The sequence below is a fragment of the Thunnus albacares genome, chromosome 18 (genome assembly GCF_914725855.1).
Source record: "Thunnus albacares chromosome 18, fThuAlb1.1, whole genome shotgun sequence".
Taxonomy (NCBI): Eukaryota; Metazoa; Chordata; class Actinopteri; order Scombriformes; family Scombridae; genus Thunnus; species Thunnus albacares.
Window position 1 is genome coordinate 20,287,983 of NC_058123.1, and position 21,311 is coordinate 20,309,293.

At 39.8% G+C, this 21,311-nt stretch overlaps 2 protein-coding genes across 15 annotated transcripts in view; both read right to left on the reverse strand.

The window, feature by feature from the left end:
* Positions 1-1,303: 1,303 nt before the first annotated feature.
* LOC122968465 (thymic stromal cotransporter homolog) lies at positions 1,304-10,777 on the reverse strand. The gene is made up of 7 exons (XM_044333730.1): positions 9,840-10,777; positions 9,287-9,457; positions 7,980-8,192; positions 7,594-7,765; positions 6,411-6,494; positions 3,941-4,097; positions 1,304-2,914 (listed from the first exon to the last, which is right to left on the reverse strand). The coding sequence occupies exons 1-7, from the start codon at positions 10,311-10,313 to the stop codon at positions 2,857-2,859; spliced, it is 1,329 nt and encodes a 442-aa protein (XP_044189665.1). The 5' UTR covers positions 10,314-10,777; the 3' UTR covers positions 1,304-2,856.
* A 439-nt stretch (positions 10,778-11,216) lies between these two features.
* Positions 11,217-21,311, reverse strand: part of LOC122968464 (A-kinase anchor protein 2) — a 107,387-nt gene continuing 97,292 nt past the window's right edge. For 12 of the 14 annotated variants that reach the window (XM_044333717.1, XM_044333715.1, XM_044333722.1 and 9 more), the window contains 8 exons: positions 20,211-20,432; positions 19,683-20,045; positions 18,952-19,050; positions 18,748-18,846; positions 17,155-18,613; positions 16,825-17,003; positions 16,003-16,041; positions 11,217-14,645 (listed from right to left, as the gene is read on the reverse strand). In XM_044333717.1, the coding sequence (XP_044189652.1) occupies positions 14,511-14,645; positions 16,003-16,041; positions 16,825-17,003; positions 17,155-18,613; positions 18,748-18,846; positions 18,952-19,050; positions 19,683-20,045; positions 20,211-20,432 (2,595 nt within the window). In that variant the 3' untranslated portion in view covers positions 11,217-14,510. The remainder of the gene's footprint in view (positions 14,646-16,002; positions 16,042-16,824; positions 17,004-17,154; positions 18,614-18,747; positions 18,847-18,951; positions 19,051-19,682; positions 20,046-20,210; positions 20,433-21,311) is intronic. The other 2 variants (XM_044333720.1, XM_044333723.1) reach the window with 2 other exon arrangements.

The following is a 21,311-nucleotide window of genomic DNA, read 5'->3' on the forward strand; positions in this document are numbered from 1 at the left end:
AGCACTGTGAATCTTTACCAGCAGTGATTTTAAAAAAAACAAAACAAAAAAGAGGCCTTGGTGCATCCATGGACTTTTTTGCTATCTGGTGTAAATGAAGTAACTGTACCAAGCTGATGAAGTGACCTGACCTGAGCATGCACAAGTTTTGGAATCATTCACACTAGACTGAAATTTATTTTAGTGTTAATGGAAATATATTTACAATATAGCCCAATGTACAGCTGAATTATATGATGCAGCTGAGTCTATTTTGTATAGAAGAAGCAGGAGTTCATCGTTGAGGTTCCAGTTAATATCTAAATAACACATTTAAGAAGGGATTAGAGATTTGCTACTTAAATCTGGCATAACCAGACTGTAAGTAATAAAATTTTACAATTTTTAATGTGTGGTTTAAAGATGCTTATTGGATTTCCAATGGTAGATCTTCAACAAATTTACGTATCCTTACTCATAGCCATTGTAAAAGCCCTATCTTATACTGTGTGCCTGCTGATTTATTGTTGCACTATACGTAGCTCCACCCTCTGGAAAAGCCTACTGGGAAAAAAAAAATTAACAAAAACTATATTCAGTTGAGTTCTCTCTCTTTCAGTTGCCAAAAATGATAATAAATGATCTGGCAACGAGTTGATTGAGACATATTTTCTGCTTCCGTTTGGTTCTCTAATGTTAAGAAAGGGATCATCTGCAAAACTAATCCAGGTTAAATCCCCTCACAGGGATGTGTATAATGGCCACCACTGTACAAGCTTTTAAAGAGGGGAGAGTACAAATCAAATGTTTCTACGCCAAATGTCCCCATCTTTCCCTCCTGCCTTTCTTCCTTGCGTAGATTCACACATGAAGAGAAAATCTGATTTTCAGCACAGGAAAAACCTGATCAATCAAACCTGTTTGAAAGGTTAAAAGTCAGACGACTTATGAAAGTGTGAATCTAGCTTCTTTCTTTTATTTCTGTTCCTCTTCAGTGTGTACTGTTTACGTTCAGTCTTATTGTACATTTGGATGTTAATAACTTCTTGTAATTATAAAAAAAGCTTGTATATTGATGTTGTTTTGATGCAATTATCTTTACCTCAAATGATTTTTTTTGGATATATTGGACCAATAATAAAAAGAAGGAATGCATTTGATATTTTTCTGCTCAGGTTTGATTTGTTTTTTGTTTTTGTCTTCTGAAACATTTAAGTGTCATCATTCTGACAAAATCAGAATGTATTCAATAAAATATCTATTATAAAATATTATTATTATTAATCTTATGAGTATGTAACAAAATTATGATGGAAGAAAATCAGAAGTTTTAATGAAAAATTTTAATTTCATAATTACAGTGAATTTCACAACACAATACATCCAGTTAGTTCTGTATGAACTAAATCAAACTAAATACTGTAAAACCTCTTTCAGGAATGTTGGAATGAAAAAGAAAACATGACTTTTATATAACTCAATGGCAGCTTGGTGGCTCATTACTATCAATATTTCCTTTTGTCCTCAACCTTTATACAAACATAAGTTGTAGTTAAGGTTTAAAAAGCTTTGTAAAGTGCCAACAAATAATAGTGCAATACTTGATACGATTATTATTTAAAATAAAATAATCTCTCTTTTGATCCACTATTGTATTGTACCATGTTGTTTTTCTTTTTTTGCATCTTTAAATAATACTAAAATCATGATAATATTTTGATAGATGTGCAATATGGCTGTCAATCAGAAAATCACACAAGCTGGAATTTAAACAATATGTCAAACCTGAATCAAACCATAGAAAGTACCTTTAAAACATGTCAGTGCAGTTCAAAAATCCAAAAAATAATAAATCAACCCTCAACTGTATAAAAGTAACAGCACCAGAGACAAAGACAAAATGCTGATGTGAGTAAAGGTGTAATGATGTAAAATAAATCATCACAAGACTAAAAAACAAAGAACAATATCATAAAAAACCAAAAGCAAACTCATAACCAATGTAAAAAATGTCACTTTTCTTCATTCTGTCAGCATTTTCTGACTTGCAGGAGTGAAAGTCAGCAGGTAACTCTTATTTACACTCAGAAATATGATAAAGTGCTTGCATTTTGATTTGCATCCGTTTGCAAAGTGTCTCTAAATTAAAAGACATCAGTAGAAATATGAGAACTACAAATGATAAACTTGATAAACTTTTTTTTTTTTTTTTTTTAACCAAGTTTTAGAGATGATTTCTGAGTAGTTATTGTGTTCAGATGAATTATTTTAAATCTTTCATGTTCGGATGAACAAAAAAAATTACAGTTGCTGGGAATCTACTAAATACTGTAATGCACTTTCACAACGCAAGTGTGAAACATCCTCAACTGAACAAACACATGGGTGCAAACTTGGTGTGGTTTATGTGGTGTTCACAAGGCACTTCTCATGTCTGGCACATCGACAGTTTTCATTATGTTGAACTCACTCACTTGGGTGTGTCGTTGTGGACATGACTCTTTTCCTTGGCTGATGAAATTTATTGGAAATCTTTTGGAAGATGATGTTTGCCTCCATCTTCGTGAAAAGTTCAACTACTTTTAATAATGTTATGAGATATTCTCAGGCAGTGCCCTCTGTCAGTGTACATCATCTCTCTACACAGGCCTTATTACAATAGACTGCATGTTCCTCTGTCACGTAAATATGAAACTTGCGGTTTGTCCCCTCTGTCATAGCTGAAGTACAAGAAATACTTTCCAGCAGAGTTTATAAGAAGTGATTAAGGGCACCATTCTCCTTTTCTCTATTCCACGTCTTGTCTCAGTTCTTCGGTTTTTTCCTTTTTGTTCCTCGTGCCAAAACTCACTTTCGGAAGCTGATGATGTCACTGCCTCAGTCTCCCTGAATCCTCTCGTAAGGTTGCTTCTGAGGTGATCTATAGCCGACAATACTGGAAGGAGGAGAGAGGAGATAATGTTTGAGAAGATGAGGCTTTGAATGAAGTCTGTTCTTCATTCAAGGTTGAACCTTCATCATATCAACTCTGCACTCATACACCTATAAATATACATATATATATGTATAGATGAGATTTAAAAAGTAGCAGGTTAGTTTAAACTGAATTTTCACCCTGTTTGTATGTGCCCACACGCCTTGTTGTATTTTTTTTTTTTTGTGCCCAACAGGTCACCACAGTTCAGAACATGTTGTTGTTAAAGAAAGTGAACAGAAAAATGGGAAGAAAAGCACATGAGCAGCTCCAAGAGTCGCAAGAAGTGAAAAAAATTTGAAAGATCAACATTTTGGGATATGCAAATTATTTGCTTCCTTGCTAAAAGCTTATGATTTGCTTTTCTTGCTTTAAGGGGAGTCAGTGCTGCAACTCTTTGCAGCCACTTGCTGTAGTCTTGTCATGGTTGCCAGGCCTGAGGTTGCCAGGCAACCGGCAGAGACTCCTCATAAAACAACAGCTTTTTACATTCCTGTTTGGGTACAGATTAAACAGACAAGCTGTCATGTGTTCATTTGTGAGCTTCAGAGGTGCAGGATGGTGGACAGAGCCAGGCTAGCTGTTTCCCACCATTTACAGTCTTTATGCTAAGCTAAGCTAACTGACTCCTGGCTCTAGCTTCTTACATAACACACAGATATCAAAGTGGTATCAATTTTCTCATCTACTGTAAGTCAAAGTAAAAACCAATCAAGTGAAAAACAAGAAATGGCCAAACTAGGTGATTACACTGCAAAATAGATTTTTAAACAATGATTTTCACCTACGTTTTTGTAAAATACTACTGATTTCATACATTTAAGTCTCTGGATTTTCTATGGCGGGAAAAATAAATACTAGCCTGAAATAAATAATGAGCTCTAGGTATAGATCAATCATTATCATTGCCAGCATCATTGTACCATCCATATACAGTATATCTGCAAACCAACACATGGATCTGAACCAGTCTAAAATGAAGAATACCTGACGGGTATCATTCCCAGTACTGCCAAGATGCTGGACAGCAGGAAGACGAAGCCTGGGAGCCAGTTCAGGGTTCCCTGATAGATCTTAGTAAAGGCAGGGATGTACGCCATGCCGGCGAACGTCAGACACAACTGTAGGACAGTGAGAGTTCTGCCTGATGGGAAGAAGAACAGACAGACCAAAGGAGAGAGAAATTTATCATCACCTTTCTCAAAATGGTTCTACAAAGTTTAATATATATATATATTCTTTTGGGGTGAGACAATCCAACAGAGAGCTTTCTTACATTTACACATATATATTTTTAAAATTCCTTGTTTCCTTGTGTGTGGACAGGAAAAGGGTTGTGGTTGCTGATGAGTGTGTTTGCATTGCACTGACTCAAACAGAGAGTCACGTCAAAGCAAACACATGGAAAAACCCTGCCAATGAATAACACTGCTCCTCTAATCATCAGTGAACCCACTGTGTGAGTATGTTTCAGCGAGAGGAAGCATGAAACTCTAACTTGTGGCAGAACAGGTATAAACCAGCCTGACTGGTCAAAATCTATAAATATCTTACTCACTAATGCCTAAACCTTATCTTTAGGAAATCCAAGTATAAGATAGATGGGGGCTCATGTTAGTGGCAAACACACTACATTGTAATGTAAAAGACTGCATTGAAATAAAGTGTTTCTGCATGTTTTCGTCTAGTTTTTGGCCTTCATTGAACTTCCTAATGATTAAGAAGTCATCAGGCCAACCAAGCCCAAAAAGCTTCACCCTGCAGTTGCATAATCTTGCTTCATTTAAAAAAATCGAACATTCAAACTGTTCACAAGGTTCATGGTTTGAGTTTCTAGACGCTCACCATATTTCGCTCATTGATCTGATACGTATCTGGCAGGTTTTCCAAACCTGAATCTCTGCTGTACAGAAGTCTAGTTTAATGATGCTGCTGCAAACAAAATCTACTTAAAGGATAGTTTCACATTTTTTCAAGTGCATCTTAATATAATACTCACATGCCTACATGTACATTGAAGGTTATCAGTCGCTGTAATTGTGTAACTATAAGAGATCTTGTCCCAAAGTTTTAGTATCAAATTCTCTCTTTGTGCTACTCTCCCTCTGCTGTGGCTCAGCAAACTTTGACTAACTCAGACTGCTGAAGTCTCAAATTAGCTGAACATATTCAGCTGGGCATTAGACCCCATTGCTTACACTGAAATTCATTGTTTTAGGGGCTCTATTAATGGACAATATGAACTTCTGATGGAATACATATACAGTACATACAAATACTTTAATAATAATGAATAATAATATCATTATTTTTAAGACAGACTTGAAAAAAACACAAACATTTCTGCAATTTTAGATTTTTTTCCTCCTGCTTTCTAAGTGTAAACGATGGTTTCTATTCACATAGTGTTAAAATTTAGCTGACAGGAAGACTTCTATCACAGTCAACATCATGTCTGCTGTTATTTTGGGCAAAGTTATTTTAGTGTCTGCCAGGTGACATTATAACATAACTTTCAACCTGCATTGATTCCTCAAATGCACTAAAAATCACAGATTAATGATAACGGTGTTAAAGTCTAACAAGAGTTTTTTCTGACTTGCTCATGACTTGCAAACTCAACTTTCAGGAAATATGTTGTGTCATCCCTCCTCCACAACCTTCTCCTGAACTCACTGACGTCCTCTGGTCCTGTACTTCCCCCTGATATTTGATACCATCAGTATTATAATAATAAACTATGTGAATATTAGTTCCAATCGTAACACTTAATATTAGAGGATCTTACGGTGCAAAAACAATAATACATATAAAATAATGAAGCCAAAAAGTTGAATGAAAGAAGTTTTTCTTTTCATTTTGATACATATTTTTATTTCAAATTTCTTATTTATTTTGCCCACAGCGCTAGTTTTGTAAATTTAAAGGGTGAGTTCACCCAAACTACAAAGTTTTCTTGCTTATTTCTAGTGGTATCTCGCCATACAAATAGTTTTGGTTTTATGTGCCAAGGTTTTTGAGATATTCTTCTCTGAGATTTGTGCCTACACCCCAATACAATGTTTGTGGTGCTTACAGCTTTGAAAAATGAAATTATTATAAAACATTGAATGAAATTAAGCACCTACTAGTCCAGGTTAATCTACAGACCTCACTGAGGACATTATCCTTTGGAACTACTTTCTATCAAAGAAATAGTCCCTGTAAAAACACTAGAAGTAAGTTAGAAAATGTTTTTTTACTAAGTTGGGTGAATTTACCCTTTAATTATCTCCCCACTTTTACAATGTGTTGAAACAATCTGCTGTATGTGTTGCCATCATACTGATGTTTATTTAATGGCTTTTACTGCTCTGTTATCTCTACTGTTTTTATTACTCAGCTGTAGTGTTTTACTCACCGACACAAACACATACGTGCACACACACACACACACACAAACAGGTTGCATACTCACCACATGAGGAAGCTGGAACCTGCTGTGAGAGCAGAGATCTGATGGTGGGCATCGGGATGAGAGCGAATAGGGTGAGCAAGCGAGCTGCAGAGAAACAAACACTTGATTCATTTTTTTTTCTCTCAATTCCTCTTTCTCCACAATTTCCTCTTGTACCCCGACCGCACGCCACCACTGTGTTCTGTCTTTGGCAAGATGTGTGTCAGACCTCTGATATACAAAATCAGAATTTTATTTTTGTCCAGTTGTCTGATCGCTTTAAAACAATACTGATTCAGTCTGGAGGCTCTTTCCTGATGCAAAGAAAATTATGTTTTACATTTCTGATCTGGATTCACAGCATCAGCAACAAGAGCTGAGCACTAAAAATTAAAATAAAAAAAAAGAAGGAATCTTTATTGCTAAAAAAATATATATTAAAAAATGTTATAATCCAGAAATATTTTAAGACTAACATTCCAACATACATGTCAGTCACATCCTTCTGAAATCAGCACACAGTAAGCTCCCACTGTATATGTAGTGCAACACTCAGCTGCTGCATTAAAACTATGAATTTTACGGCCTCCACTCATTTTCAGTTCCTGATTTTGGTTCCTGTATTGTCATGATTGACTCAAACTGTCATATCTGGAAATAGCTGACACAGTCCTGTCAGACCCATTTACAACAGGTGAGAGTAAAAAAATTGCTTGTATTTTCACACAGATTTCATGAATTCAGTTCCTCATTCTTGTGGACTCAAGCCCACAAAACCAACAAAACATTGGTGGCTAGTTTTGTTTTTTTTTTCTCCAGTGTTTGCTGTGTTCAAGAGCCTGTAGTCAAGATCGCTTAAGTTGAGTCTGTGACAAATCAAAGTCCAAGAAATTAATAAATAAATGAAATAAAACAAATACAGCACCCATTTTGTCTGAGAATGTGAGTTTTCAGGGCTATATTCTACACTTGCATGCAGATTACACACAGTGTTTTAAAAGCTGATTATGATATTAAAGCAGATTCATTATTATCAGCATCAATATTCACTTAATTTTTAATTTAAAGTCTCAAGACCGAATTTGTCTGAATGAAAATCCACTGACACTTTGACAAAACATCTGTCTGCACCTCTGGGAACTGAACCTGACTGTTTTTATCTATATGACAGACTTTTTGTTGTGTCTGAGATCTTCAGACTCACCCAGATAGAACATGTAAGTCGCCGTGACGAAGGTCATGAAGTACATCCCCGAGGCGAACGACACCATGCCGATCAGGATGAGCCCTACGTCGTTGATGCAGCGACGAAACAAGATGACGCCGAGGAAACTGGTGAGGAAGATCGAGCAGCCTGCGGCGTTCCCATAACCCACCTGGAGGAAGAGAAAGAAAGAAGAGGAGACACAAAGAGATAAAAATGAGACAACTGACAATGTGAAAACTTTTGGTAGCATTTGTTTGTATAATTACTGTTAATTATAATCTCTTTAAAGCAATTTTAAAGCAGCAAAATCCTGTTGTCATACGTGCATCAATATTGCAAATAAAATACCTTAATACATAAATACAAAGAGGGCAAAATGTCACCTGCATGGCGTTCCAGCTGAGCGGCTCTTTCATCACAAAGGAGCCCAGTACTTCTACGGCTCCGCCCACCGAGGTGCCGTACAGGATGGCGGCGACGAGCAGCAGAACCACGTTCACCATGTTTTTCACAACAGGAGCCTCGGCGGGAACGTTACTGGAGGCCTGAGAAAGGAGGTGGCAGTTGTCCTCCGCCTCTCTGGATACTTGTTTCACCTTTAATAAGTAAAGTATTAGTTCCGTGCTGTGGTTAGGTTACATTTGAGGATATAAAATCACAAAGACAGACTCCATGTAAGATTTCTAAAATTGGTGAGGATTAAAATTGCAGTACAAGACGGCAGATTGAATAAGAAAGTGTCGAGCAAGAATGATATTAGATTTTAAAAAAACCCAAACAGACAGTAAAACATCAAGCATTTGTACAAAATTCTTTAACAACCATTTTGATGAAAATGTGGTTCTGACAGGATGATTGTTGAAAACAATGTCCGACTGAAATCCAGTCAAGCATGTTTTTTCTGGCGAGGTTTCAATACCAGCCAATAACACAACAAGGAAATCGGTCAGGTGATTTATCATCAGTCCACAATATTTCCTCAGGTGGGGCAGGTTTGAGCAGCAACAGAGAAGCAATTCTCGGAAATTTATAGACCACAGGAGGCTAAAATGTAACTGCAGATGTGTTACCGAGGGCTGCAACTAATGATTATTTTCATTATTGATTCATCTGCTGATTATTTTCTTGTTTAGTTGATTAATCGTTAAGAAACTATGAAATGTTCTGAAAAATGGCATTCACAGTTTCTCAGAGATGACAGTGATGTCTTCAAATTGCTTGTTTTGTCTGACTAACAGTCCAAAGTGTCAAGATACCGAATTAACTGTCATGTATGACAAGGAAAAACAATGAATCACTTATCAAAATAGTTGCTGATTAATTTTCTGGTGATTTCATTGCTTTGATCAAAGCCTAGTTTTAGGCATAATTAGTCACTGACCAATGAGAAACATTTGCACTAAAATATTTATTGTTGCATTTGCAGGTGGTTCATTGATAGTTGACTGTCACACTGTTGCCTCAAGTGAAAAAAAGTTTTTTTTTAAAAATGTATACGGAGGACTCTCTATTTTCCAAGTGAACATTACAACAAATGAGTTGTTCCAAATAATTAACCTAAGCCTGATGAATGTAGCATAGTTAATACTGATCCAGTGACACATTTGTTTGGATGATTATTATCAGATACTGATAAGCTGACCTTATGCACCCTTATGGACACAAACATCAAAAACACACACACACTGACCTGCAGCAGGAATATGGATTGTAGGAGGCTGAGCGAGAGAAACACAATGCTCACAATCAGCAGGATGGTCCCTTGTCCCAGAGTGGAGCTGTACAGCTGGAACAGATGACCCGACACCAAACTGCCCACTATACCTGCTGCTCCATATAGCACCTCCACTCTCATGATCACCTGCATGGGACACACAATAAAAATGAATCTCATGTTTTTACTAAGCTTTAAAAAAACTAACAGCGGTTTAAAAGTTGTTTTTTTTTTAAATTTAGCAAATTGATTATTCAGTTTTGTTGTTTTTTTCCTTCATTTAAAGTCCAGTTCAGTGCAAAACTTTACATGCACTAATGGAACATGTTTATGCACTATCCTATATGTAGTATTCATATACTAGTATCTAAGGTTGGCCCTTCTGAATATATAACCATTGGGCTATAAACTAAGGATCAAATGTAGATAATATACAAAGAAGACTATAATTTTGTTACTGGATGTTACCGGATTTTATTACTGGAAGTCATACACAGTGACTCTGGGAGCACTACCAGGGAGCACTGACCTTGGATCGCTCAGTCGTGGTGGAGGAGAGCGACACCATCGTCATCACCCCGGGCCAGAACGCGCAGTAGCCGCCGGACAACCCGAAGATAGTCGCCGCCCCAAACATCACATTCAGAGGGAGGTGCAGGAGAACCACTAGCAGCAGGATGATCCTTGACAGCAGGTACCCGCACAGAGGCACCACGATCGGGGCTTTCCTCCAGCCTCGGTCGCCTAGCCTGGCCAGAATCAGCGCGGGTAGGATCGGAGTCAGATGGATTATGAGGTTATAGGTCATGTAGAAGTTGGTCATGGCTCTCTGCTGGCTCTCCTCCCTGGAGGTGTCCGGGTTGGTGGCGTTGGCAGACCGGTCTTTGACCACCACCTGCAGGGCGGTGTCGAAGAGAGCGCTGGCCAGCTCCTCGAGCATAACGGTCGGCTCTATTAGCCGGATCACCGTGGAGGCGATTTGACACACACTCGGGATGACCATGATTACATGTAAAGGTAATTTAAAGTATAATAGCAGCCACTTATTAAAACTTCAAGTCAAAATCAGATGTTCCTCAATGTGAGGAAATACCGAAATGAACAATGCGGCTGCTGAAGTTATTGTGAATGAGAGCAGGAATCTGGACTCATTTTCTTCCTGCGTGTGTTAGAAAATAAAAGCCGTCACGCCTCTTCCTCTTCTTCCTCCTCCTCATGTTCAGTGGACTTATGCAAGGCATGATGATAGTGTGTACGTGTGTATGTGTGTGTGTGTATGCACGTGCGTGTGAGAGATTTGGGAAACCACCCGTAGCCTATGTCTTTAGAAAAAACACATGACTATGTGTAGCAGATGTAGACTGTTATTATTATGATGATTCATTTAATGAATAATATTATTAATGAATAATATTTTTTAATCCAAAGAAACCAGTACTTGATAAGTTTTTGTTGTGTTTTGGCAGAGCAAGTGTTATTAAAACTTTGTGATGTGTTGTTGCATTCAGAAAAAAGAAAAATCTAAAATATTTAACCGCTTTAAAAACAACACTTACGTATTTCTTTGCAGCCATTTGTTTCAACTTGCAGGAACATTGATAACCAGTAGGTAATCCATCACTATTTATCTGCTAATGATCACCTTACTATTGATTAGCTACATTCCCAATCCTCACATCAGACAATATTTGTATTTTTGGTCCATAAATGACTTAAATGATTATCTAGACAAGTCGATTAATCAGCTAATTGTAATGGTTGAAAACTCTTGTTTGTGTGATCATTGAAGGAAAATCCAACATCTCATGAATCCTGCTGCTGAAAAACACCACAGAACAAGCACTTAACATGATCTGACACATAGTACAGCTGACACACGTGAATGAATCACTCAGAATCCCACATGTACAGGTTTTCTTTTTAATGAGAAAATATTCATAATATGTGTAGTAGGTGTATAACTGTGAGCCTTACATGTGCTATAAAATAACAAAGCAGAATATGAGCATACAAGTGGTTAACATAGGAACAGAGGTTATATACTGTATAATAAGATTGCATTATCACACACACAGACAGTGTGAGTCCCGCGCTGAAGCTTGGATGCTTCTGAGGGTAAAAACAAGCTACCAGCATTTAAAATGATAAATAAAAATTGTCTCTGCACCATGAATTCAAACAACAAAAGCATAATAATAATAGTAATAAATCACACAATTAGAACTCCTCGGTGTGTGCATGATGTTTGTTACCATTTCAAAAGTGTTTTTATTGAGAACTCCGACCGATTTTGTGGGTTTGATTGTGTCTTCTGAAGCAGGAACAAGGACGGTGTGTGTGTGTGCGTGTGTGTGTGTGTTTGTGTGTAATAACAGTTAAACATCATAGTGCTGCAGCTACAGTAAACTAGGGACGAAGCCGTATGCTTTTGTTGCTTAAAACTCAAACAGTAGATGCTCAGCTAGCACCTAAGATAGGCCACTGTAAAACTATCGTCCGTTACAAAGGATCTGTGTCTGTTATTCATCCTGGAAAAAAAGGTGTTTCACGTTTTCCTCCAAAATCTAATATTTCTCACAGGGAAATCAACATGCGGGAACGACAGGTGCTTTTAATACTTTTTGACAGCTCAAATCCTGTTCTTGAAAAAAAAAAAAACATATTCTCACTGTCAACTACGAGAAAATGAGCCCTCATCTTGAAATAAAAGTAAACTCACTCTTTTGTTTGTCCCTTAATTCTTGTCAAATTGTCATTTCAGCATCTGCGACACTGTACCTCCGTCGTGATCCTCCGTGCTTCTGCCGCATGGCAAAAACATTTAAGTCTCATAAAAAAGGGGACACTAGTCCTTTAAATACTTTTTTTTTCATATCTTATATATTATTAAATGTGTATAAAAACAACGATTCTCTGGAACCAATGTGTGTTTGTCTTTTAAGGGGAAATGAACACATCAGCTATAGGCACAAGTTCTTGGTTCCCACTTCTGGTTTGTGGATTTACTGACACTGCGTTTCCCTCACAGAGCAAAGTCAAAGACAGCTGCGTCAGATCATTTGCCAAGAGAAACTTGTCCTGCACTCTAATACAGGATAGGATTGTCCCAAATAAATACAATAGAGAGTCATAAGTGTCAAGGGCGACTACGTGTCCCACAATTCTTCATCTTTTTGTGCAAGTTTACCTCAGGGAACATTTATATTTCAGACATTTAGCTGAGGATTTTATTATTATTCAGTGTGACTCGTGAGCAAACAGGTCGGTGCCTCGCTGAAGGACACTTGGACAGGACTTGTGACCTTTGGTGTACAGGAAAAATCTTTCTCACCGCCTTCCTCCTGACATTCTGCTGCTGAAAATAAATCTCAAAAGGCTTCAATTAACAAGCGAACAAAGACCGAAGAAGTAGAATCATGTTGCTACCGTTCAGTCAAAGTGGTTTTAAAAATACTGCATCTGCAGCCACGTTTCTTCCCCCCCCCGACTCATCTCTAATATTTTGTTTTGCTGAATCTTGTTTTCTACACCTGGACAAGTCCACAGTATCGTCACACTCACAGAGGCCGGTATTGCAGTAACTTTTCATTCTTTAGACAAAACAGAAAATCATATCATCCTGTGTTTTTGTTGTCCAGCAAAACTGAAGTTCACTATAAATTCTGTAAAAAAAAAAAAACTCCCTGTCAACTTAATGAGCCTTTCTGCTGATAGTCAAAGCTTTTTTTTTCACTGCTTGGTGTGTTAACAAATAGGAAATGAGTGTAATTCCCTGCACACAGTTAGTATTTCTTAAATAATGCTTAGGTTGACTGATTTTCTCTAAATAACATTCTGTTTTGTTGTAACAACTTTTTTTTTTATAAAAAGCCTTTTTTTTTTTCTTCAACATTTTTCATCACACTTTATCCTCAGCTAGCAAGGTATAGCAGATACTGGAATCTCAACATACATGTTCATATATCAAATACACAGTCCTACCTCAGTATAATACACGGAACAACTGCTTACATCAAAAAGCACAGGTCAACAAAGCGACGTAGCCAGCAAAGGTAAAATAAGTGATTTTGTTAGAATATAAAACCCCCAACCCAGCCCTTTTAATTCATACACACACGCTGAAGTGACGCAAACATGACCCGCAGTTAGCTTCCCTCCTCCCCGCTGGTCTACTCCTGTTTGAACTAACCGCGCTTTATAGACGAGAGGTCACTGCAGAATAGTGTTTGCAGACTTTCTATCTAATGTGGTTGCTTATTTTCTCTACGGACTCTGTAGCAATACAGGATAGAAGATTAAAATACATCATACATATCGTGCATTCTACTATTACAGACGGTCTAAGGCAAAGTAGATGCTAATCAGAAAGCTAGTTTTGTAAATTTCCTCACTAGCGTTGAAGGATGCTGACCCTCAAGTCGGCACTTAAGAGAGATTTAATGTACTGTAGATGCCTGAAAGTAATGCGAGAGCTCCAACCGACATGTCATATGTGTTATATGTGGCACTGCAGGATGCACAAAATGAATGCTTCCGTTTGGTTCAAATCCTGGAATACAACCTTTGTCTTCCTGCAGCTCGATTCTCAAAGTAGTGTGTGTGTGTGATTAGGCCTCGCTGATACATCAGGATTGCTTGTTGATCGGGGTTATTATCAAGCACACGTTATCGAAACCCTCTTCAAAAAGTCTCAGGCAACCTTTCCAGATAAAATTTTCAGATCTCAGCCCCTAATTCAATAATGAAATTGCAGACAAGTGAAAAATCCTATGAATATTGAAGTCACTCAGCGTCTACCATCTCATAAAAAAAAAAAAAAAAAAAAAAAATCAGATTGAAACTCCTCTTTAACCACCGTAAAACCTTTCAAAGTGTCTCTTGCGTCACTGATCCTTTCTCTCCAAACTCACCTCAACACTTCAAATGTCTCTCACATGCTCGGTCGCTTAACATACTGTTACTGCCTTCAATCTTCATGTCCCAAAAAAAAAAATAATCACAACTTCACCTCCTCGGGTGAGCCCCCATTGGTCAGGCCAGTGGGTCATGTGATCATCAGAACACTATTAGTAAAATAAATACTGTTTCCTTTCCATGTCCTTTTTTTCCTTCTCCTCTCCTCCTATTTGTTTTTTTTCCTCCAGTCTCCTCTTCCTCCTCCTTTCCACTCAGTCCCCCAACTGTCTCTGAAAGGAGCTGTTTACTCCTCCTCCTCTTCCTCCTCCTCTTCTTCCTCTTCCTCTTCTTCCTCACCGTCCTCGTTGGCGTAGATACCGGCTTCCCACTTCAGCGCCATGTCGCTTTTTCTCCTGGTGACACGAGTGGCCTCCAGAACCTGTCGAATACAAAAACAGCCGATCAGATACGAGTGCATTCAGCTATGTAATGATTAAACCCATGCTCAAGGGGATCTACTGCCAACACAATCACACCACAGTGACTTTGATACGGCATGCAGTGTATGTCAAACACTGAGGGAGCGCTTGATTAAACCGTCAGTAAAACTTTCACTACTAATGACCTTGAGCTACCAAAATGAAGCGCACCTGCAGTATTTGACGATAAAAACAAAAGTAATTTAACTCCATTTCATGCTTGTTCCACATTTTATGTTCCCGATCACCTTCCCCTTCCTCTACACACACTCATGCCCAAACACACACAGTCACACTTACAAACAATTAAACATGTCTTCACAGATCTCTGTGTGCAGGAATCCAGGATTACAATGTGAAAGTGAAGTGGATCGAGTTCATTCTGACATAATTTCTAAGGAAGTGATGATGACGGAACATGATGAGCAGTAAATGACTTTTGCAACACAGTAATGTGACATGTGAGCGCTGACGTCACACATGAGGGGAACTCAGTGATACTGTTGGAGAAGATTTATCTCGTGATATTTTTACATGTCTTTACTTGGTGCATGCTGATTATCTAAAGGAAGAAATATGAACGTTTCCCTTTAAATACCTTTATATCAATCAAAAATGTATTGTGTTTACATTTTAAATAGTCTCATGATTTGTTTAATGTCATCAGCTATTAACCCCTTTCTAATCTTTTTTAAATTGTGCACATATTCTATTTGGAATGAAGCTTTTTTTTTTTTTTTTTTTTAAATTGGTGGTGTATACATTTTATATGCAGAAGGGATGTGCAACACTGTGTATGGGGGGAGGGGCGGAGTCTAAGGTCACACCAAATCAATGGACAAGCACATGCAGCACCAACACCACAGAACAAGAACAATAAAGCAGTGACACCACATGCAGACCTGGGACCAGATATAACATATTTTAGACTTCCACCTACTCTAGTGTTTCAAACAGGACATTAACACAAAAGTAAGACATTTCTACATTTTTCTGGACCACTTTCATGTCTGGCAGACTGAGTGAAGTGGCACAAGCTGGTTCTTACTGTTGACTCATTAGAAAGTGACTTTTGGCATTTGGCTTTCTTGACCTGAAAGCCAAATGGCCACGAGGCAAAACACTTTCTTCAGTGAGACATAACGCTGGTAAGACTCAGTGAATGTCTTCAATCTATATAAAACAAGCTGTACAGAAACAGTCCAAATATACACAAGGATGTATTAGCTTGTAAGAGTTTTCAGTTCAGTCTGACCCAGGTCTGACAGTAAATGCAGTTATCGGAGTAGTGAAGAGGTTTTGGGGTGCAACAGGTACCTCAGTGGTTACCTCGTTAGCCAGCAACAAACGGGCATACTGACCGACCAGCAGGAGAGAAGCAACAGTACACATAGTCAACACATGTGATGTCATCATGGACAAACAATAACAAGATCAGCAACAGCATAAGTGGAGAACAACACTGATTGAAAATGATCTGTTCAAGATAAATTCAGATAAATATCTTGAAAAATAAATGATAACTATGCAATGTCATGGATGTCGTTCAGTTTCTTTATGATGGGTTAGTTGTTGAAATGCAATATTGCCCTGAAGTGAACTTCTTTTTTCTTAATAATGACTAAACCGGCATTAAAGGTCTTATTTAGATACTGAAATGACAGGTTATGGAGTCATGACAGAAATCCCCCAACAACTGTGACTTACTTTCAATTTCATCTCCTACTTCAGGCAGGGAAATTCCCTCTGGTGTTGTACAGTATTAGCTCATACCAGCAGGCCATGGAAAGAGGTACTGAGCCAAGCTGAAGTTACTAAATCCCAGTGAACCACAAGACAGTCCAACGAGTACGTAATAGGCAATGAGCTGTGATCACTTTTCTGCTACTTTCACTTACTGAGATACTTTTTGGCATCTTTGTTTGTTCCTGCCTTTTGTGGGCCAAAGTTCAACCACAACTTCATTAATTTTTTAGGGCCAAACAAAACAGCACTAAGTGTTGGTCACTAAAATTACTTCATTTTTGTCATACTATACATGAAAAACTTGAAAAAACATTAAAAAAAACCATGAAATACATTATGTAACTGCTTTTTATATACTATTTTTTTGTTATATCTCTAGGTGTATATACTTACACTGTTGTCGTCCATTTTCTCCCTCCTCTTCACCTTGTGTGTTTCATAGTCTTCCATGAGTGTCTGCATGAAGTTTTTGGGTCGAGATCCTCCAGAGTCCTCGCTGCCGGCGTCAGAAAGGGCTCCTTCCGAGGGTGAAGGTGAGACAGGCGGTGCGGGTCGAACCTTCTCGATTTTTCCTGCAAATCATCACAGAAAAAAAAAGAAAATTTACAACAAGACACAAGAAAAATGAAATGTCTTTTGTTTATGAGCCCTAACCTTGCACCAGCTGTCTCATAGAGGGACCAATGAGACAGAATTTTGTGAAGCGTTACAGTATGAACTAACCTGGTGCTGTCCTCGCTGTCATTGTGAGTCTACTTGGCAGGCTGTTGCTCTTCATCTTATCTGCTGCGGATATGGTGGTTGGCCGTATCCCCGTCCTCACGGGACCGTGACCGCCGCTGGAAGTGTTGCCGGTGCGGACAATGACAGCAGGCTTCGTCTCCCTCAGTTTCTTCAGCTCTTCCTCCCTCTGCTGAGCTGCTCGGATCTCCTCCTCGATCATGGACAAAGTCCGCTGCTTCTTGGAGCGCAGGCGGAACGGGCCGCTGGCTGCAGGCTCCGCCTCAGGACCTCGTGCTGCTGCTGCTGTGCTCCGCAGTTCTGCCGCCTCTGAATATTTACTGAAGTAGCTGAACTCCGGTTTCTCCGGGCTTGGAGGAGATGGGGGACGGTAGACTGGGGTTGGCCTGGCGACAGGAGCTGATGCGACCGGGCCAGGAGCAGGAGCTGGAGCCGGAGCTGAGGAAGCAAGCGCTCTGGCGTAAGAGGACTGGATTTTGATCCTGGGGCCCCCCTCTTTGGGTCTCTGTGGTGGTGAGATGGGCTGAGAAGGAGGTGGAGAAGGTGTCTGGAGATGTGGTGCTGGACTGGAGGACTGCTGCTGCTGCTGCTGAGCCTGCTGTGATTCTGAGGCCGTCTCTTGGTAAACCACTCTCACCTCTGGCTGCCTGTCTGGCTGAGGGGATGGGTTTGATGGAGCAGGGCTGGAGGACACAGGTGACTGGAGACTGGGGGCTCCACCAGAAGACACAGGAGAGGAAGAAACTGGCACTGGGCTATTTGTAGATGCTGAGGATGGAGACACAGGAGTGCTCAGCTGTGAAGAATTCAAGTCAGGGAGAGATGACTGCCACTCGTCTCCGTTCTGAGCTGCCAGGGCGTTGTGGATGGCATCTTGGACAAGCACCTCCGCGTGGTACTCCAGCTCGTTTTCTGTTGGACTGCCACTGGTCTGCCCGTTGACTGGCGTGGTGGGCTGGGGAGTAGGCGGTGACACAGGAGTAAGCGGCAGCGGGGTAGGGGGTAGTGAAGCCCCGCTGTCGGAAACATTATCCAAGCTAAACACAGTAGTGTCCTGAGAGCGGAGAGATAACTCGTCCAATCCTGAGTCAGACTCCTCTGGGTGAAAGCCTGGGTGGAAGTGACTCTTTTCCTCCTCCTCAGGCAGGATTGTCATCACAGCTCGAGCACAAGTAAATTCTCCGATTCCTTCGTCAGACCAGGTCACGTGACTCTCTCCAGTTTCGGCTATAATGTCACTTCTCCCATGGCTGCTTCTGGTTGTGGATTTCACGAAGGGTTTGGCAGAGTACAGGTGAGGAGCGACGTCCTTCTTGCTTGACTCCCCTTGCAGAAATTGCTTCCTGGCAGACGAGAAGTCGATCTGTTTCTCCACGATGTCCTCCTTCCTGGATAGATCGGGGTCAGAAGTTACCACTGTGGGAGGGCCTGACAGCTGGGGCTGCAATTAGAGATGAGAAGATAGAATCCAAAGGAGAAAGTTAGGAGGATGGAAAACAACAACAATCAGCCTTACATGAAATATAAAAGCTAAAAAAAAATGTGTATGTGTGTGTGTTTGTGTGTGTGTGTTACCTGTGTGTATGCATAAGTATTCTGTTTCTGCTGTTTCCTCTCCTGGTATTTCCTGAGAGACTCAAGCTGCTCTGCGTCCAGCTGCTCCTCCAAAGGAACCTTGAATGAATGAATGAACGAACAAACCAAAGAACCAATCAATTAGTTTGTCAGGACAATATTGAAGTTAACATAGAAAACAAGAAATATTCAATAGTAGACTACCTCCTGGGGAGGATTCCACCAGCGTTGGGCGATGCCAGGGTTTTTCTTCACTGCCTGGTCTTTGATCAGCTCCTGACGCTCACGCTCCAACTCCTGAACCTGACAGGGGGAAGCGACCCAGGAGAAGAGAAAGGAAGAAATCATCAAATCAAAATCCCTGTAATTTATTATGATTTGATCTAAAGTGATCGGTGTACAAGCTGTTTTTAGGTCACAACTCACATAGCTCTGTAGATTTAGAAAATGCAAACATACATAATTTGGTGATATACTTTAAAAATAATCTCTCTGCATTTTTCACTCATCACTCTAGGATTAGCCTATCTGCACTTGGATATTTTGCTGCCCTGTGTAGTTATGCTGAAGCTGGATTCTCAAATCCTTCTTAGAGAAAAAAAGGCCTTTTTACTATGTTGAAAGTTGACAGTTGGAGGACACATTTTAGACATGTATTCATACTTTCATTCACTGCATCATTAATTTTAAGCTTAATGTTTTCTTTTCAAGCTTAGCCATATCATAATCTATTTGGTGTCTATATTGTGTATCTTCAGAACTTTAAAAATGTCTCAAGTTACTTATTTCAACTTTGGTCAGTCTAGTCTATATACACAATATTGTTGCAGGTGGCGATCATTTAGATCAAAATGTGAAAAACAGTTTTGTTTTTGTTACTATGTATCTGAATACTGCATCTGTTACAGCTGATACATGATCTAACAGCTGTTTACCTCCTCTGAGGGTCGTCTCCTTGTCACTCTGACCTCCTGTTCCTCTCCGGGGGTGAAGAGTTTTGCGGGTCGTCTCTCCTCCTGAAACGCTCTCAGCTCAAACTTGGCCCTGCTGCGGCCCGACTCCTCCTCCTGCATATGCCCGTTGGTCTTCACAGCGGACTCCTCCTGGTGGAGGAAGGTGGTTTGTTTCTGTCCCTCCACTACGATTGACTGGTGATTGTCAGGAGAGGAGGCTGACACGCAGACAGAAGGAGAGTTTCCGTCTATGCTGACTGGTTTGGTGTGTTCGGACGGGGAGGCGCTTCCGTTGGTGGGTGTTTCTGAGGCGGCGTCTAACACCTGGTCCAGGTAGCAGATCTCCTGAGGACACAGCAAATGAGCAAAGACAGAAAAAAAACAAAAAACAAACTTAGAAATTCAGTTAAGTCAAGACCATTTCCTGAGACTGTGACAAAACCAGTAAAATTACTGCTCAGCCCAGGAAATAAAACATATGAGCTGAGTATGCTCTGAGAATCTGCATACCTGCACCACCTCGCTGTCAGAAGTCTCTACTTTCACACCAACTGCATTGTGGGCTCGGTTACCGGGGCTGTTGAAGCAGCCATGTTGGATCTGCTGGCTCTCCAGTTCCATGGTTACAGGCCTGTCAGTGATAACGCTGACCGATTCCTGGAAACTGACGCTCTTCAGGGCTCGCTCTCTCGGTGTTGTGTCACTGACATCATCGGCTGCCCGCCACGATTTCTGTGTCAACAAGCAAACAGAAAAACATGCGGTTCACAGACTCTGTATGAAGAAGCTGTACACTCTTGTCTCGTGATCAACGTTTGCTAAAAGCAGAAATTAAAAGATAACCTGTTTCACTTAAGGCTTTTTAAGTGGTCAGACTAATAGCTCATATACCTCAGAGAGACACACATCACACACATAAATCTGTCTGCATTGCAGTAGTACACTGAAGTAAGTCTGCAGCAGCACGAGTGTGTTTTGACTGGTTCCCACCACTATGGGGCGCCAACTCCCAAGCTGCTGCTTTATGACAGATCAGAAACCTCACAATCTTCCAGGGTACTTATAACTATTTTATCTTAGTCCATAGACCCATTACAGTTCTGAGAATGCATCCATTTGCAGCATTACAGGAAAATGATTAAAATCCAGTAACTCTTCCTCCCTCACATTTCTTCTTGTACTCTATTTGATAACACCCAAATGGGCAGGTGGGCTGGCAGATCATTTATTTTATAGTTATTGGAAAGTTATTAGAGAGTAGGGAGGCATCTTGAGGTTTTCCAACTGCATGTGGAGATTACCAAAGTCTTATCTTCTGCTTCACAGTATATCCATTAAAACCCTTTTTAGCCTCTCCTGATTAAATATCTGAGTACAGTAGTGTTGCCTGCAATCATTGAGCATTTTTACATGATGTTCTGCACAAAGTTTGTCTTAAGTGCAGCAATGGCTCAGCAAAGATACCGTAAGTTCTGCAGCTGCAAAGATATTTAAGCATCAATACCTTTATGTGCTTACACACAGTCACTGCCTGTATCCTCCTAACCGCAGCCTTTCACAGAACAGCTTCACTGATGTGAAGTCCCGGGCTCAAGGCCACATTATCAGTAT

Excerpts from the sequence above, each read along its gene's own strand:
- LOC122968465 (XM_044333730.1), bottom strand. The coding sequence starts at position 10,313 with ATGGTCATCCCGAGTGTGTGTCAAATCGCCTCCACGGTGATCCGGCTA. Across the intron at positions 8,193-9,286 it reads AATCCATATTCCTGCTGCAG|GTGAAACAAGTATCCAGAGA; the intron begins GTCAGTGTGTGT and ends TACTTATTAAAG. Across the intron at positions 2,915-3,940 it reads CTGGGAATGATACCCGTCAG|TATTGTCGGCTATAGATCAC; the intron begins GTATTCTTCATT and ends TCCTCCTTCCAG.